At 44.0% G+C, this 15062-nt stretch overlaps 1 protein-coding gene across 7 annotated transcripts in view; it reads left to right on the top strand.

Annotated features, from left to right (window-relative positions):
* Nucleotides 1-15062, top strand: part of RBM33 (RNA binding motif protein 33) — a 154951-nt gene that overhangs the window by 74393 nt on the left and 65496 nt on the right. For 5 of the 7 annotated variants that reach the window (XM_008263877.5, XM_008263875.5, XM_008263876.5 and 2 more), the window contains 2 exons: nt 1619-1907; nt 11467-11525. In XM_008263877.5, the coding sequence (XP_008262099.1) occupies nt 1619-1907; nt 11467-11525 (348 nt within the window). The remainder of the gene's footprint in view (nt 1-1618; nt 1908-11466; nt 11526-15062) is intronic. The other 2 variants (XM_070077227.2, XM_070077226.2) reach the window with 1 other exon arrangement.

Below are 15062 nucleotides of genomic sequence, written 5' to 3'. Positions count from 1 at the left end.
CTGTACCCATTGCTTTCCTCGGCCAGTCCTTGCTCCCTGCATTCATCACTGTCCTGAATCATGCACTGAATGGTGTCAGACCCCGCTCTGGGGCCTTGAACATCAGATTGCTTGAGCTCTTCTTTGGGTGGATGAGATTTTGAGTGCAATCACTTATATTCTAAAACTGCCCCTGCTTTCTCTCATTTAATCTCCCTTTCTCCTCTCTTCCATTTTTATTTTTAATTAAAAGTGTAAGTGCAGATATGTAGGGAATAGCATACTGGATTCTGGGAGAGTGAACAGCAGTGGATTTAACCTTGTACTGAAATCTTCAGAAAAGTATTCCCCAAGGTAAAAATAGGCCAGCCAAGGTCGTATACCATTTGGTTTTAAAATGCTACGCATCGTTTGTCTGAAATGTCTCCTTGCTCTTTGCCAGACTGGGGCCATTTCTTCCATTCATCTCTTGACATATCTTGTTAAATGGTCTGTCCTCTTCCATCTCCGTTATGCCACTGCATCTCACCCACAACTGTGAGTGATCATCTTCGTACTCAGGGGGGATAGTCAGGGAGGAGGTCCTCATTATACGTGTTGCACATGGCATCTTAAGGAAGCATTCACTCGGAATTCAGATTTCTCTGTTACTTGGCATTGTCCCAGGGAACCTGCTTGTTAAATCACGATTGATTTAGTAGTATCCTACTGCTGATTATGTGGGCAGTTTGATTAGTGGTTAGAAATGAAACTTGTTGAATCAGATTGTTTGAACTTCAGTTCCAATTTTTCTGCTTACCAGGTACTTTATCTTAGTGAAAGGAGGTTGATAACTAGGGCCCAAGTACCTAGGTCAGTACTTTGTGTACCTCAGACATGAGGAGGGCTTAGTACATGACAGCTATCGGTGCTGATGTTGATTCTCTCTCCTCTAATGACTGTGTTCAACAAAACAATCACCTTCCTCCCCGCCATGTTTGACCGCTTTGCGCCTCCGTACCCTCACCGTCCTTGCTTCTCTGCTTATGTGCTGTGGCTATCCTAGCCCCTCCTAGCTTTCCCAGAGGTGGGTTTTTCCTTCTTCTGGGCTGCTTGGCACCTCTCTTCCCTTCCTTCCTCAGTAGCCATCTTAAAGCAGCTTTCTCCCATCTCCTCAGAGATGTGATGCCTTTCAGCCGCAGTCTTTTGTTAGACCTCATTTCTGGAGCAGGGTTACATGGGCATGCCCCTCTCTGTCTGAGATTTCTTGAAGGGGGAGCAGGATTGACTGTGCAGTGAGGGTCTGTGGTGGCTTCTGTTCTGTTCCCAGCAAGGTGCCTTGCTCGTTGTGGGCAGTTTGGTTTGCTAAGCTGAGATTTTTCTTTCAAATCTCATGCTTGGTGTTTGGGGACTGCCATTTTCCCCCTCCTTGCCTTTAGATTGACTTGACTGTGAGACAGTGTAGCCCTCATTAAGAACAGGTGGAACAGCTTCTTTCCCGCTCCCCTCCTCTGTTTTTTATAGAAGATATTACTGTAAATTTACTTCTTAAATTGTAACTTTTAAACTTCAATTTATAAATTTGTAGCATGTCAGCATTGTTTAACTTTTATGCTAAATGTTGATTTCTGTGAATTTTTCTTTTTTGTGTGATTTCTAGACTCACTCTCCAAGACTAATTCCTCCTCCACAGCCTCAGCCTCCCCCTCCGCCACCACCGCCACCTCCTCAGCAGCAGCCAATCCGAAGCCTGTTCCAGCAGCAGCAGCTGCAGCCTCTGCTTCCCTTGCAGCACCCACATCACCCCTCCCCACCTCAGGGAATGCATATGCCTCCCCAGATAGAGACCCCGAGAATAATGATGACCCCTCCTCCTGTAACTCCACAGCAACCCAAGAACATACACATCAACCCGCACTTCAAGGGGACCGTAGTGACTCCTGTTCAAGGTACGTGTTTTCTTTCACTCCTGTAATGTTGTAGGCTACTGTGCATCTGAAGGCATTTGTGTACCTCATTGGCACCTTTGCCGTGCAAAATGATTGTCACATTGAAGTTGGTAAGGCTGTAGTTTCCTTTGGTGCCTTTCCCAAGCACTTACTCTGGTTTGATGGGCCACATTTACTTCTATTGTAGTAATATGTGCCTCCCAAATTTAGTTCTGTGATAATGTGTCTCTTATTTTTACAATTGAATGGAAAATAGAGAACATTCTGAATTAAAGACTATACTAGAGGCAGTGGTCGAAATGTCTGACTTGTGATGTCCTGAACTTGATGACGCAAATGTTTGCAGTGGTGAGTGTCCTTGTCCGGTTCCACTTCTGTGCCCCTGTGGTTCCGGTCAGATGGACAAGCCCATCTTTTAAATATTAATTGTGGCTAAAGAATTGCTGATGTTACTATTTCACAAACTTGTTCCTGAAGCTAGAATACTGTTTGAGAACAGTTCATGTGAAGGGTGTTTTCATGCATCTGATAATACACATTTCCTGAGCTAGCACTGTATTCCTGCTGTGTGAGTTATATTGGAGAATAGAACGGCCAACACTTTTCTGCTGCCATGATCTTCCTGTGTACCTGAGCCAGTCAGCGGTAAACGTGATAACTGAGGATTTGAAGATGAGAAATAGAGCAGGATGGGAGAGAGGGGTCAGTCGCATGTGCAGTAGAGTGATTAGGCTGGCCTTCACTGAGCGGGTGGGAGATGAAGGATTTCATGGCTGTTTGACAGAAGAAGGCTACAGGCAGGGGGTTCAGCAGGCACAAGGGGCTTGCTCAAGGTGAGACCATGTCTTATGTGTTTGAGCAAGCAAAAAGCCACAAATGGCTTCAATAGGGTGATGAAAGCAGAGCAAGGATGTAGAACTGGGTCTGTAGGATTCTGAGCCACACAAATACCTTGGCTTTGACTCTGAGCCAAATGGATGCCCAAACACAGGATCTGAATGTGGGAATGAGAAGGTCTGGTTTATCTTAAAGGATCGGCATACTTCTGTGTGTGTGGGTAGGCCATGTCACGGCAATGATGTCTAGTTAGGAGGTGACTGCAGGAGACCAGGAAGCAGAGGAAAGTTGCCCTGGTCAGTGTGATGGGGTGACTATGGGGAGTTAGATGCTGGTGACGTTGGGAGGTGGAGCCAAGTAGGAGTTACTGATAGAAGACAGTGAGAGAGAGAAGGAGGCAAGAATGATTCTAGGTGGCCCTGAGCACCTGAAGGGATGGAGTGCCATCACCTGAGATAGGGGACCACAAATTCTTTCTGGATGTGGGAAATTGGAGATACCAGCTAGACATGTGGCTGGAGTGGCTAAGTACGTACTTGGTTGAATTCAGATGAGGAATCTGGGCTCAAAGGATGAGGTAGGGGCTTGTTGGCCTGTAGATGGTTCTAGAGCTATGGAGAAAAAGTGTTGTTGTGTGAGGAAGATGATGGATGGGAACCTGGGCGTCACCATGAGAGCAGGGCTGAGAAGGTTGTCTGGCATGGTTGCTGAGAGGAGGAAGGTGCTGAGGAAGCTGATGGCCTTGGCGTGGGCCTGCTGCTCATCAGTGCATACAGTACTTCACGGTAAGAAGATGTTGGGGACTTTTTTTTTTTTTTTAAGATTTATTTATTTGTTTGAAAGTCAGAGTTGCAGGGAAACACACACACACACACACAGAGCGGGAGAGAGAGAGAGGAGGGGAGGGGAGGGGAGGGGAGAGAGATTTCTCCTGTCTGCTAGTTCATTCCCCTAGATGGCTGCAATGGCCAGGGCTGGGCCAGTCTGAAGCGGTGAGCCAGGATCTTTATCAGGTTCTCCCACAGGGGAACAGGGGCCCAAACACTTGAGCCATCTTCCACTGCTTTCCCAGGCCACATAGCAGGGAACTGGATTGGAAGTGGAGCAGCTGGGACATGAACCAGTTCCCATGTGAGCTGCTGGCATTGCAGGCAGAATCTTTACCTGCTATGCCACAATCCTGGTCCTGATGTTAGGGATCTTGACAGGTGGTTTTGGTAAGGTGGAGGAAGTATTAGCCTGACTTGAGATGGGACATGGAATTGGAGATCATTGGATTGATAAGGCTTTGATGGTGTTTTGTTAAAATAATTTGATGGTAATTGGTGAGAAGAAATGGGCTTGAGAGACAGTTTTTTTTTTAATTTTTTTTTTTAATTTAAGATGGGAAAACTTACATTGTGAACTTTTGGTGCAGGCAAGAGGGAAAGCTCATTGTCACAGGACCAGTTGCAGAGGTGGACTCCTGAGATGCAGGGACAGTGGGCCCTCCACAGTTGGGGCAGACAGTGAGGTGGCAATGCCGATGGGTAGATTGGTGGATAGTGTGTAAGTTCTTTCTGGATGGCTTCATTTTCTCCATGAGTAACAAGCAGCTCAGAATGTGATGTAGGAGGAAACAGAGAAGGTCTGAGGAGAAAAGTTAAGATATCATCCTCTGGGGATGAAGAGTGGATGTGCGCAGGGTAGAGCAGAGTGCTGAGCACTTGGGTAGTGGTCTTTAATCTGAGGTAAGATCAGTCATTGTAGTTGTGTCTCTCCACCTCTGTTTACCTACACCTCACAGTGTTGGGTGTGGAATAGAAAGTTGGATTTACTAAGACTGTGTTTTTAAAAAGCAGTAGAAGAGAAGCAGTGCCTATAGTATGGGCCCTGAAGGATAAGGTAGATACAGGGGGAAGAGGAGGAGACAGTGAGGAGGAGGCAGTGGTCAAGGCAGGGTCCTCCAGGGAGTAAGGTGGAAAGATAGAAGATAGTACTGACAAGTGAGCTGCTGCATGGAGACTGCAGAAGGAAAGGTGGCCGTTACTGATAAGGTGGCCGCCAAGACTGGGATTGTGCTGACACGGAACTGTGAGGCAGGCAGAGTGCAGGAGAGCTCACCTCTGCGTTTACTCAGGGTTGACTTAAAGACAAGATGAGTGCTAAAGACACTGGCAGTAAGCCCGAAGTCAGACTCCCTGAGACCTCAGAGGAACAGTAGGTGGTCGGGTGTCATCTGATGACACAGGGTCAGGGCTAGGTTTTGGAACAGTGGTGAAATCAGGAAGGAGCCCGTCCCACTCCTAGACCTTTGACCCTGAGACTGTGAGAGAAGAGCATCTGTTACCCAGGAGGGCCTCGGGAGAGCTAGATTTTAGAGTAGGAAGTAAGGGAGCCAAAGGATATTGTGGGCTCTGATGATGCTGTACTTGGGTTTCCAAAGGGTGCAGCAGAGAAGTTTCAGTTGGGAGAACCCTAGATGGGACTTAAAATGTGGAAGATGGTATGTGATCTGGAGCTGGGGCTCTCTTGTGCTGTTATACTTGGGCCAAGAACTTGATGAAGTTCCTTTGTGGGCTTAAAGCAGAGGCCTGTGACAGTGACAGGCTGGTTTGGAATGGGTGAGGTTAGGGACCCCTCTTGACAGTGTCTACGCCACCATCAGGAGACTGCTTCTGTTGTACACCAGGCCGTTTGCCTGGCAGAGAAACGTGAGGTTGTGAAGCATGGTTACTCTCCTTTGAGTCTTCCTGACTCCTCTTGACTGACTCCAGTGTATGTCCCCTGGCTACTGGCATAGCTCTTCTCTCCCTGTGTTAGAACAATCACCTGCTCTCCTCATTCTCTTACCTGAGCTGTTGAAGGGCAGGAACGTTGAATGCATCACCAGCCAGAACAGCAACTGTGTCTCTTAGTAGTCTAGTGAACACATATGTGTGTGTGAAGGGGGAGGCTGGCTCTCAATAAAATCATTATTTGCATATTATCTACAATTGTTTTCCTACATGTGGACCTACAATAGATTTAATTTTTTGGAATAATTTTACTTAAGCCAGCATTTGTTATTCTTGTGTACTTCCTTGTAGCATTTAGTGGAAAACTATCACTTGATAAAATGGCAACTGTTTAGCTTAACAAAAACAAATAGTATCAGAACCACAAAGTGGTAAGCTATAAGGAAACCCCTAGGTATGTAAATGGTATCCCTTGCTTAAAGTCCTCACTCTAACAAGTGTAGGATGCAGACTTTGCACCCCAAAGCTCACGTCGAATTCAGGAAATACATGATTCACTTTCTGAAAAAGTTTCTGAACTCTTAGAACCAGCTAGACGGTTTTTTATATTTTTATCTTGAAGTCAGAATCTTTAGTGCTGCACACTCCTACTCTTTAGTACATCTTTGATCTTGTACACTGGTGCAGGAGATGGGAAAATTGTCTTTGCTACAAAACACTTGAAGCAGTTGTTTATTCCTTAGAGAATATTATGAGCTTAAATAGAAATCCACAGTTGTTTTTGAGAGGGACTGAGTACTGAGAGGTCCTGTTTGTGCATGATAGATTAAACCAGTGACTTCCTACTTTATGCACAGAAGTACATTACACAATATTTTTTAAAAATGTTAACAGTATGTCCACATCTTTTCCTGATTGCATATATTTCCTTTTTGAGGATGAAGAATATTAGATTATAATTTATTTAACTACTTTTGGTGGACATTTGGCTGCTACTATAGTTATTGCAATAAATTGAAAGCTAAATTAGTTCATTAATTACATGGGACAGAGATCTAAATAATAAATTTTCAAGTTCAATTAGACTGGTCTCTAATATTGCAACTTCTCTTCTGCTTTCATTGGTGTAAGGAAACAGCTGCCTAGGCCCATTGTCTTCCTAGCAAATATAGCTAACTGCACAGCCTGTTCGGGATGGCGTATTCAACTCTTCATTACTACAGTCTGAGAGAAGCTAGCTTATAAAGTAAAAAGGTTTATTTGGCTCGTGGTTTTGAAGCTTTGCAGTCCACGATCAGATAGCCTCATTGATCTGGTGTCTGGTGAAGGTGATGGCTGGCAGGATGTGTGCAGAAGGAAGATCGTGTGGCAAGCTAGGAGGCAGAGAGAGCAGCCAAGCAGAGCTCAGCTTTTATAACCAACCCTCCTGTAAAAGCTACCTTCTGAAGGCACACCCTAGTGGCCTAAAACCTGGGCACATCTAGATGCGGATCAGATCAAATCTCCACCCTTCATCTATTAACCGTGAACTTTGTTCCATAAACCTTAATGTAAGACGTTGGGGACCAAGCCCCAATACATGAGCCTTTGGGAGACACCCAAACTATTATCTAAACCATACCAGATGGTTTGCAGACACCTGCATATTCTGATCAAGGGATTCTCTGGACGGAGCCAGGTGTCTAATCTGTCTGCTCACACCTGTTTTAGCTATTCCCTTTTGTTTTCTGTTAGCCTTTTTTGCTCTGTTGTCTCTTTTTGTTTTTTTAATATAGTTTATTTTCTAAAAAAAGAGATGTTGATGTTTTATAAAATTGCTAGCTCTTCAGAACCTTAAAAAAAAAAAACAGACTTATTTATTTGATAGGCAGAATGACAGAGAGGGGAGAGAGAGAGAAAGAAAGAGATCTGTTCACTAAATTACTCCTCAAATGTTTGCAACTGCCAGGGCTGGGCCAGGCTGAAGTTGGGAGCCAGGAACTGCATTCAGGTCTCCCACATGGGTGGCGGGGCCCAAGTACTTGGGACATTGTCTGCTGCTTTCCCAGGTACGTTAAAAGGGCTCTGGGTCAGAAACAGAGCAGGTGAGACTTGAACTGGCATTCTAACATGAGATGCTAATGTTTCAGGTGGTGGCTTTGCCTGCTGCATCACAGTGCCAGCCCCTTAGATGCTTTCTAAGATTTATTCTGAGAGATCCCACCCCAGTGTTTTTGCTCTTTATCTCCTAGAAAAAGCAGGTTATGTTTTTCTCATTTCATTTTATTGGGGATCATTTGATAGGTATGGGCATTTATTTATTTTTAAAGCAGGCATTTTTAAAACTTTAAAAAAAATATTTATTTTATTTATTTGAAAGAGTTACAGAGAGAAGTAGAGAGAGAGAGAAAGTCTTCCATCTGCTGGTTCACACCCCAAATGGCTGAAATGGCTGGAGTTGAACCAATCTGAAGCCAGGAGCCAGGAGCTTCTTCTGGGTCTCCCATGTGGGTGCAGGGGTCCAAGGACTTAGACCATTCTTCTTTTGCTTCCCCAGCTGCATTGGCAGGGAGCTGGATTCAAGTAGAGCAGCCAGGATCAAACTGGTGCCCATATGGCATGCCAGAACTGCAGGTGGGGCCTTTAACCCAGTATACCACAGTGCCACCCATCGCCCCCTTTTTAGCTATTGGCATTTAAATTCTGGGTTTATATAAGTGACATATGATAGACTTATTGAAGAGTTGAGCATTTTATATTTGGTGCTTAATTTTAAAAAGTTTTATTATATTATTTAAAAATAGTTTTTTTTTTTAACTTCATCATAATCTTCTGAGATCAGAGAATCTCTAGTTTTTTCTTTCTGTGTGTCACAGAGAATTTTCTTTTGAATCTTTTTAAAAGTTTATTTGAAAGAGTTGCAGAGAGAGGGAGACAAAATTTTTCCAATTGCTGGTTCTCTCCCTGGATGACTGCAACAGCCAAGACTGGGCCAGGCCCAAGCCAGAAGCCTGGAACTCCATCCATCCAGGTCTCCCATGTGGGTGCAGGGGCCTAAGCACTGGGGCCGTCTTCTGCTGTTTTTCCAGGTGCATCAGCAGAGAGCTTATTGGAAGTGGAGTAGCAAGGACAGAAACTGGTGCTCTGATACGGAATGCTGGTGTCAAAAGTGTCAGCAGAACCCTCTGAGCCCCAGTGTCGTCTCCAAATAGTTTACTCTTAACTTTTTGTTTTTCTGGAGCGGCAGAGAGAGTTGGAGAGAGCTGCCATCTGCCGGTCCACCCAAATGCCTGCAGCATGCTGGGCTGGATTGGATTAGGGCTGGGCAGGAACTCAGTGCAGGGCTCCCACATGGCAGCAGGGACCCAGACACTTGAGTCATTACCTCCTACCTCCCAGAGAACGGATTAGCAGGAAGCTGGATGGGGAGCAAAGCTGGGACTAGGCCCCAGGCAAGTACTCCTTCCCGAGGTGCTGGCACCCCAGCTGGCAGCTTGGTTGCGAGCCATCTCGCTGATCCCCTAGCACTGCATGTTTAAAATAATATCAATAGTTTGTTTATTTATGTATCATCTCTGTATTTCTCATTTACCAGAAATTTCTTAAATACAAAATATGGTGTAATACAAACTATGTGATATGTATAAGTGGACTTTTTTTTTTTTTTTTTTTTAAAGATTTACTTTGAAAGAGTTACAGAGAGGCAGAGGCAGAGAAAGAAAGATAGATCTTCCATCCACTCCCAGAATGGCCGCAATGGCCATAGCCAGGCCAATCCAAAGCCAGGGGCCTGAAGCCTCTTCTGAGTCTCCCATGCAGGTGCAGGGGTCTGAGCACTTGGGCCATCTTCCATCTTCCTGCTTTCCCAGGCCATAGTAGAGAGCTGGATTGAAAGTGGAGCAGTCAGGACCTGAACTGGTACCCTTATGGAATGTCAGCACTGCATTATACCACAGGGCTGGCCCCCCTCTGAGAGCTTCTTAGATGAATGTTTATGACTGATATAGCATGTTCTTAGGTGGTTTCTTTTGAAAATCAAGAGCACAATGGCATGTAAATTTCAAAGCCCCCAGTTACGAAACTGACATCTAGTGTCTTCTTTACTATGAAATGTCTTTTTTATTTTTTTAATATTTGCTTATTTATTTATTTTTAAAGATTTATTTATTTACTTGAAAGTCAAAGTTACACAGAGAGAGAAGGAGAGGCAGAGACAGAGAGAGGTCTTCCATCTGCTGGTTCACTTTCCAGATGGCCACAATGGCCAGAGCTGTGCCAAACTGAAGCCAGGAGCTTCTTCCAGGTCTCCCACGCGAGTGCAGGGGCCTAATGACTTAGACCATCTTCTACTGCTTTCCTAGGCCATAGCAGAGAGCTGGATCAGAAGTGGAGCAGCTGAGACTCCAACCAGCACCCATATGGGATGCTGGCACTGCAGGCGGCGGCTCTACCCGCTATGCCACAGCACCGACACCAAGATTTGTTTATTTATTCAAAAGAATATATCTTCCATCCACGGATTCACTTCCCAGATGGCCACAATGGCCAAGAATGGGCCACACTGAAGCCAGGAGCCAGGAGCTTCTTCCAAGACTCCCATGTGGGTGACAGGGGTCCAAACGCTTGGGGCATTTCCCAGACCATTAACAGGGAGCTGGATTGGAAGTGGTGCAGCCAGGATATGAACTGGCACCCATATGGGATGCCAGCGTTGGAGGTAGCGGCTTTACTTTGACATTTTAAAATGTCTTTTAAAAAATAATTTTTTTCTTTGTTCTGATGGAAGCTTGATGATAGTTCTGCTTGTTTAAAAACTGTAAATGACCTGAAAGTCTTGGAATAGTAGATTGTTTAGTTAATGGTTTTTATGAGGGTATGTGAGCGTTTTCTCCAGTTCTCAGGGTGTGCTATTTTCTGTTCTCTGCTTGCTTCACTTCCTCCCTCCCTTCTCCCCTCACTTTGATGATTCTAGATGATTTTCAATTTGTATATGATTAGGATATGAGAGTGTAATTGGAGCTCAATAGTCTTTAAATAATCTAAATATGAGTATGAAAAAATGTCTTTCTTTAGAAGAATACTGTCTTTGTTGTGAACTACATTAATTCTAAATAGTAATTCATTACTGAAATTTTTTAAAGGATTTATTTATTTTATTTGAAAGAGTTACAGAGGCAGAGAGACAGAGCGAGAGAGAGGTCTTCCATCCAGTGGTGCACTCCCCAATTGGCCACAGTGGCCAGAGCTGTGTTGATTTCATGCCAGGAACCAGGAACTTTTTCTGGATCTCCCAAGTGGGTACAAGGGCCCAAAACTTAGGCCATCTTCTACTGCTTTCCCAGGCCATGCTAGAGAGCTGGATCGGAAGTGGAGCAGCTGGGACTTGAACTGGTGCTCATATGGGATGCTGGCACTGCAGGTGGCAGCTTTACCCACTATGCTACAACGCTGGCCCCTGAAATTTAAGGTTCCTTCAGTCCAGAGTTGTGGCAGCTACTCCAGCATTCCATATGAGCACTGGTTGAAATCCTGGCTGTTCCACTTCCAGTCTAGATCCTTGCTAATGTGCCTGGGAAAGCAGTGGAAGATGGCCAAGGATTAGGGCCCTTTCTACCCATGTAGAAGATCCAGGTGGTGTTTCTGGCTCCTGGCTTTGGCCTTGCTCATCCTGGGCCATTGCAGCTGTTTGGGGAGTGAGCTACCGGTTGAAATATCTGTGTTTCTCTCTCTCTCTCTCTCTCTCTCTCTCTCTCTCTCTCTCTCTGTCTTCCCTGTAACTCTGCCTTTCAAATAAAATAAATAAATATTCAAATATTAAAAATAAAAAATTTAAGCTTCTATTGTATGCCAAAAGGAAAACTACTTTTCCATTTCATGGAATTTAAAAATATTAACTATTTAGCTTAAGTGTAAACATAATGTATCACATAATATGTATGTTCTATTAAACATCATATGCTGTCTTCCTGCTCTGGTGAGTTTGGATGTGAAGTGATACTATTTGTAACGAGAGGTTTTTCTTGCAGTGCCCTTGCTGCCAGTTCCGAGCCAGCCGAGACCTGCTGTGGGACCCCAGAGATTCCCAGTGAGTAGCCGCTGTTCCTTCTGCTCTGATGGGAATGAGCGCACACTTACTGAGAAATAGTGATACAGCAAGTGCAAGGGGTTTTAGCCAAATACAATTTCAAGGATTTGTAAATAGTGACAGCAATCTCTGCAGTGGAGTGTTTGCTGAAAGCTTAGGGTCAGTGCATTTTGAGAGTGGAATTAATTTTGTTTAACTGTAGAAGTGTTGAACCAGGATCTTTGGTGGGAGGAATGCATTTTGTGTTTAAGGATATGAATTTTGGTTTTCATTATTGGCGTGGGTTACGTGGGAAAGAAAAGGCCATGCTTCAGTAGGTGGCACATGTCCATGTGTGTTGGTAAGTTTGTCAAATTGTAGGGAATAAGAACATGCTCTCTAATTGTTTTTAAAAGACTTCTAAAGTCATTAGTTTTATGTTTTGAAAATATTTTTAAAAGGAAGCACACATTTTCTGTCTCTTGCACTTGTATACCCACACAGACACTAAAGCTTTCGTGTACTCTATTACTTTACTCATTCATCCAGCATGTTTTTTGTTTTTTGTTTTTTTTAAAGATTTATTTATTTACTTGAAAGTCAGAATTACACTCCCCAATTGGCTGCGACGGCTGGAGCTGTGCCAATCAGAAGCCAGGAGCCAGGAGCTTCTTCCAGGTCTCCCACGTGGGTGCAGGGGCCCAAGGATTTGGGCCATCTTCTACTGCTTTCCCAGGCCACAGCAGAGAACTGGATCAGAAGTAGAGCAGCCGGGTCTCAAACCGGTGCCCAAATGGGATGCCAGCATTTCAGGCCAGGGCGTTAATCCACTGCGCCACAGCACTGGCCCCCAGCATGTTTTAAATTGAAGAAAAATGCCAGGGAACACATGTTCCTTTTAAAAACAATGTGGGGTAAAATGTATCAGAAAGTAGCATTCAGGTGTCATTTTTAAGTAAAACAGATGATCTGATTATTTCAGGAAATATGTAAGTGGTCTATTTGTTCAGCTTTGAAACTACGATAGTTAACATTTATATGTGTCATGTACTAAAAAGATTTAAATGAAGAATCTAAATGTGTAATTAAGTGGTTATTAAAATTAGTATTAGATTTTTTGGAAACTGTCTTGATTTGTGCTTTTGTATGCATTATGATTTCTTTCCTTTCTTTTCCTTGTTTTGATTTATTTATTTAGTTAAAAGAGTTACAGAAAGGCAGAGGCGGGGGGTGGGGTGGTCATCCATCTGCTGGTTCACTCCCCAAATGGCAGCCAGGCCAGAGCTGCGCTGATCTGAAGCCTGGAGCTTCTTCCGGGTCTCCTGCCCAGGTACAAGGGCCCAAGGACTTGGGCCATCTTCTGCTTTTCCAGGCCATAAGCAGGAAGCTGAATCAGAAGTGGAGCAGCTGGAACTCGAACCAGCACCCGTATGGGATGCTGGCACTGCAGGCGGTAGCTTTACCCACTATTCCACAGCACCAGTCCCTATGATATGATTTCTGATGATGGTTCATGATTGATTTTGTTTCCTTATATTTATTTTTTTTAATATTATTTACCAAGTTTTAAAATTTGCTATTTACTGTTATTCCGTGTTCAAACATTTTTCTGAATAGCTATTTTACTGCATTACGTCAGGATAAAGTGTGTTGTAATCATTAGATCCCTTTTTAAGAAAAGTTACTTTCATTTTATTTGAACGAGAGATCTTTCATTGCTGGTTCACACACCAACCCCATGCTGGCAGCAGCCAGGGCTGGGCCAGGCCAAAGCAAGGAACCGAGCACTCCATTCAGGTCTCCCGTGTGGGTTGCAGGAACCCAAGTACTGAAGCCATCATTTGCCATCTCTTGGTACCTTCAGCAGGCAGTTGGGTAAGAAATGGGATAGTTAGGACTCAACCAGGCAGTCTCAAACAGGATGGTAGATACCCTAAGTGGCAACTTAAATGCTGTCCCAAATATCCACCTTTGTTAGGTACATTTATTCTACTGCAGTGGTTTATGTGCTAGTTATTGTGAAGCATTGACTTTTTAAGGCCATTTTACTTTCTCAGGATTGTGAACATTTATATTAGAATTATTATTAGACATGTTCTGATGTTTCATTTGCACTGTGGGGTAACATTTGAAGTGAGAAAGCAATGTAGTTCAAGAAACATACAGGGACCAGTGCCATGGCGCAGTAGGTTAATCCTCTGCCTGCAGCGCCGGCATCCCATATGGGTGCCGGGTTCTAGTTCCGGTTGCTCCCCTTCCAGTACAGCTCTCTGCTGTGGCCTGGGAAAGCAGCAGAAGATGGCCCAAGTCCTTGGTCCCTTGTACCCATGTGGGAGACCAGTAAGAAGCACCTGGCTGCTGGCTTTGGATCGGCATAATTCCAGTCATTGCGGCCATTTGGGGAGGGAACCAATGGAAGGGAGACCTTTCTCTCTCTCTCCGTCTCACTGTCTGTAACTCTACCTCTCAAATAAATAAATCAAAATATTTAAAAAAAACATATTGTCTGTAATTAATGTTTTGTAAAATTGGTTTACATAACATTAGCAACTTAAAATTTTTATTTGTGTAAATTTAATCGCATATGATACTGGAAAAAATACTTGGAGGATATTACAACAGGGCAATCAAAATTTTGTAATACATTTAATGTATTTTTTTTTAGATTTATTTTATTAATTTGAAAGAGTTACAGAGGCGAGAGGTGGGGGGAGAGGTGTCTTCCATTCGCTGGTTCACTCCCCAGATAGTTGCAATGGCTGGAACTGTGCTGATCCAAAGCCAGGAGCCAGGAGCTTCTTCCAGGTCTCCCATGCAGGTGCAGGGGCCCAAGGACTTGGGCCATCTTCTACCACTTTCCCAGGCCATAGCAGAGAGCTGGATCGGAAGAGGAGCAGCTCAGACTGGGACTTTTTTTTAAAGATTTATCTATTTGAAAGAGACAGAGAGGGAGATCTACCACTGGCTTACTCCCCATGTGGCTACAGCAGCCAAGCCAGGGCCAGGCCAAATCCAGGAGCCAGAAGCTTCATCCAGGTCTCCCTTATGGGTGTTAGGGGTGCTTAGACCATCTTCCGCTACTTTTCCTATGCCATTACCAGAGAGCTGGATTGGAAGTGGAGAAGCCGGAACACAAACTGGCATCCATATGGGATGCTGGTGTTGCAGGCACTGGATTTACCTGCCACAGCACCAGCCCACATTTAATTTATTTTTAAGTTATTTAGTATTCTGAGGAGAGTGAATACAGTTGAACTGTAATTGGAAAACTTTCTGCAGCACGTAGTGTTTTCCAGTTTTGAAATGGGAAGTATGTGGGGCGGTAGAAATTAGTGATAGATATGACTTTGAAGTGACATGATTTTAAAATGTTCTCTTTAACTCAGTTACCTACTATTTAACATGTATTTTTCTTTAAGCCCCACATGCAGGTTCTTTTTTGTTTTGTTTTGTTTTGTTTTTAAGATTTATTTATTTATTTGAAAGACAGAGTTACAGAGAGGGAGACACAGAGAAAGATCCTCCATCTGCTGGTTCACTTCCCAAATGGCCAAAACG

Source organism: Oryctolagus cuniculus, chromosome 7 (genome assembly GCF_051225735.1).
Source record: "Oryctolagus cuniculus isolate XC-2025 breed Fujian yellow rabbit chromosome 7, ASM5122573v1, whole genome shotgun sequence".
NCBI lineage: Eukaryota > Metazoa > Chordata > Mammalia > Lagomorpha > Leporidae > Oryctolagus > Oryctolagus cuniculus.
Note: the sequence above shows the minus strand (reverse complement) of the source record. Positions and strands in the feature narration are given on the sequence as shown.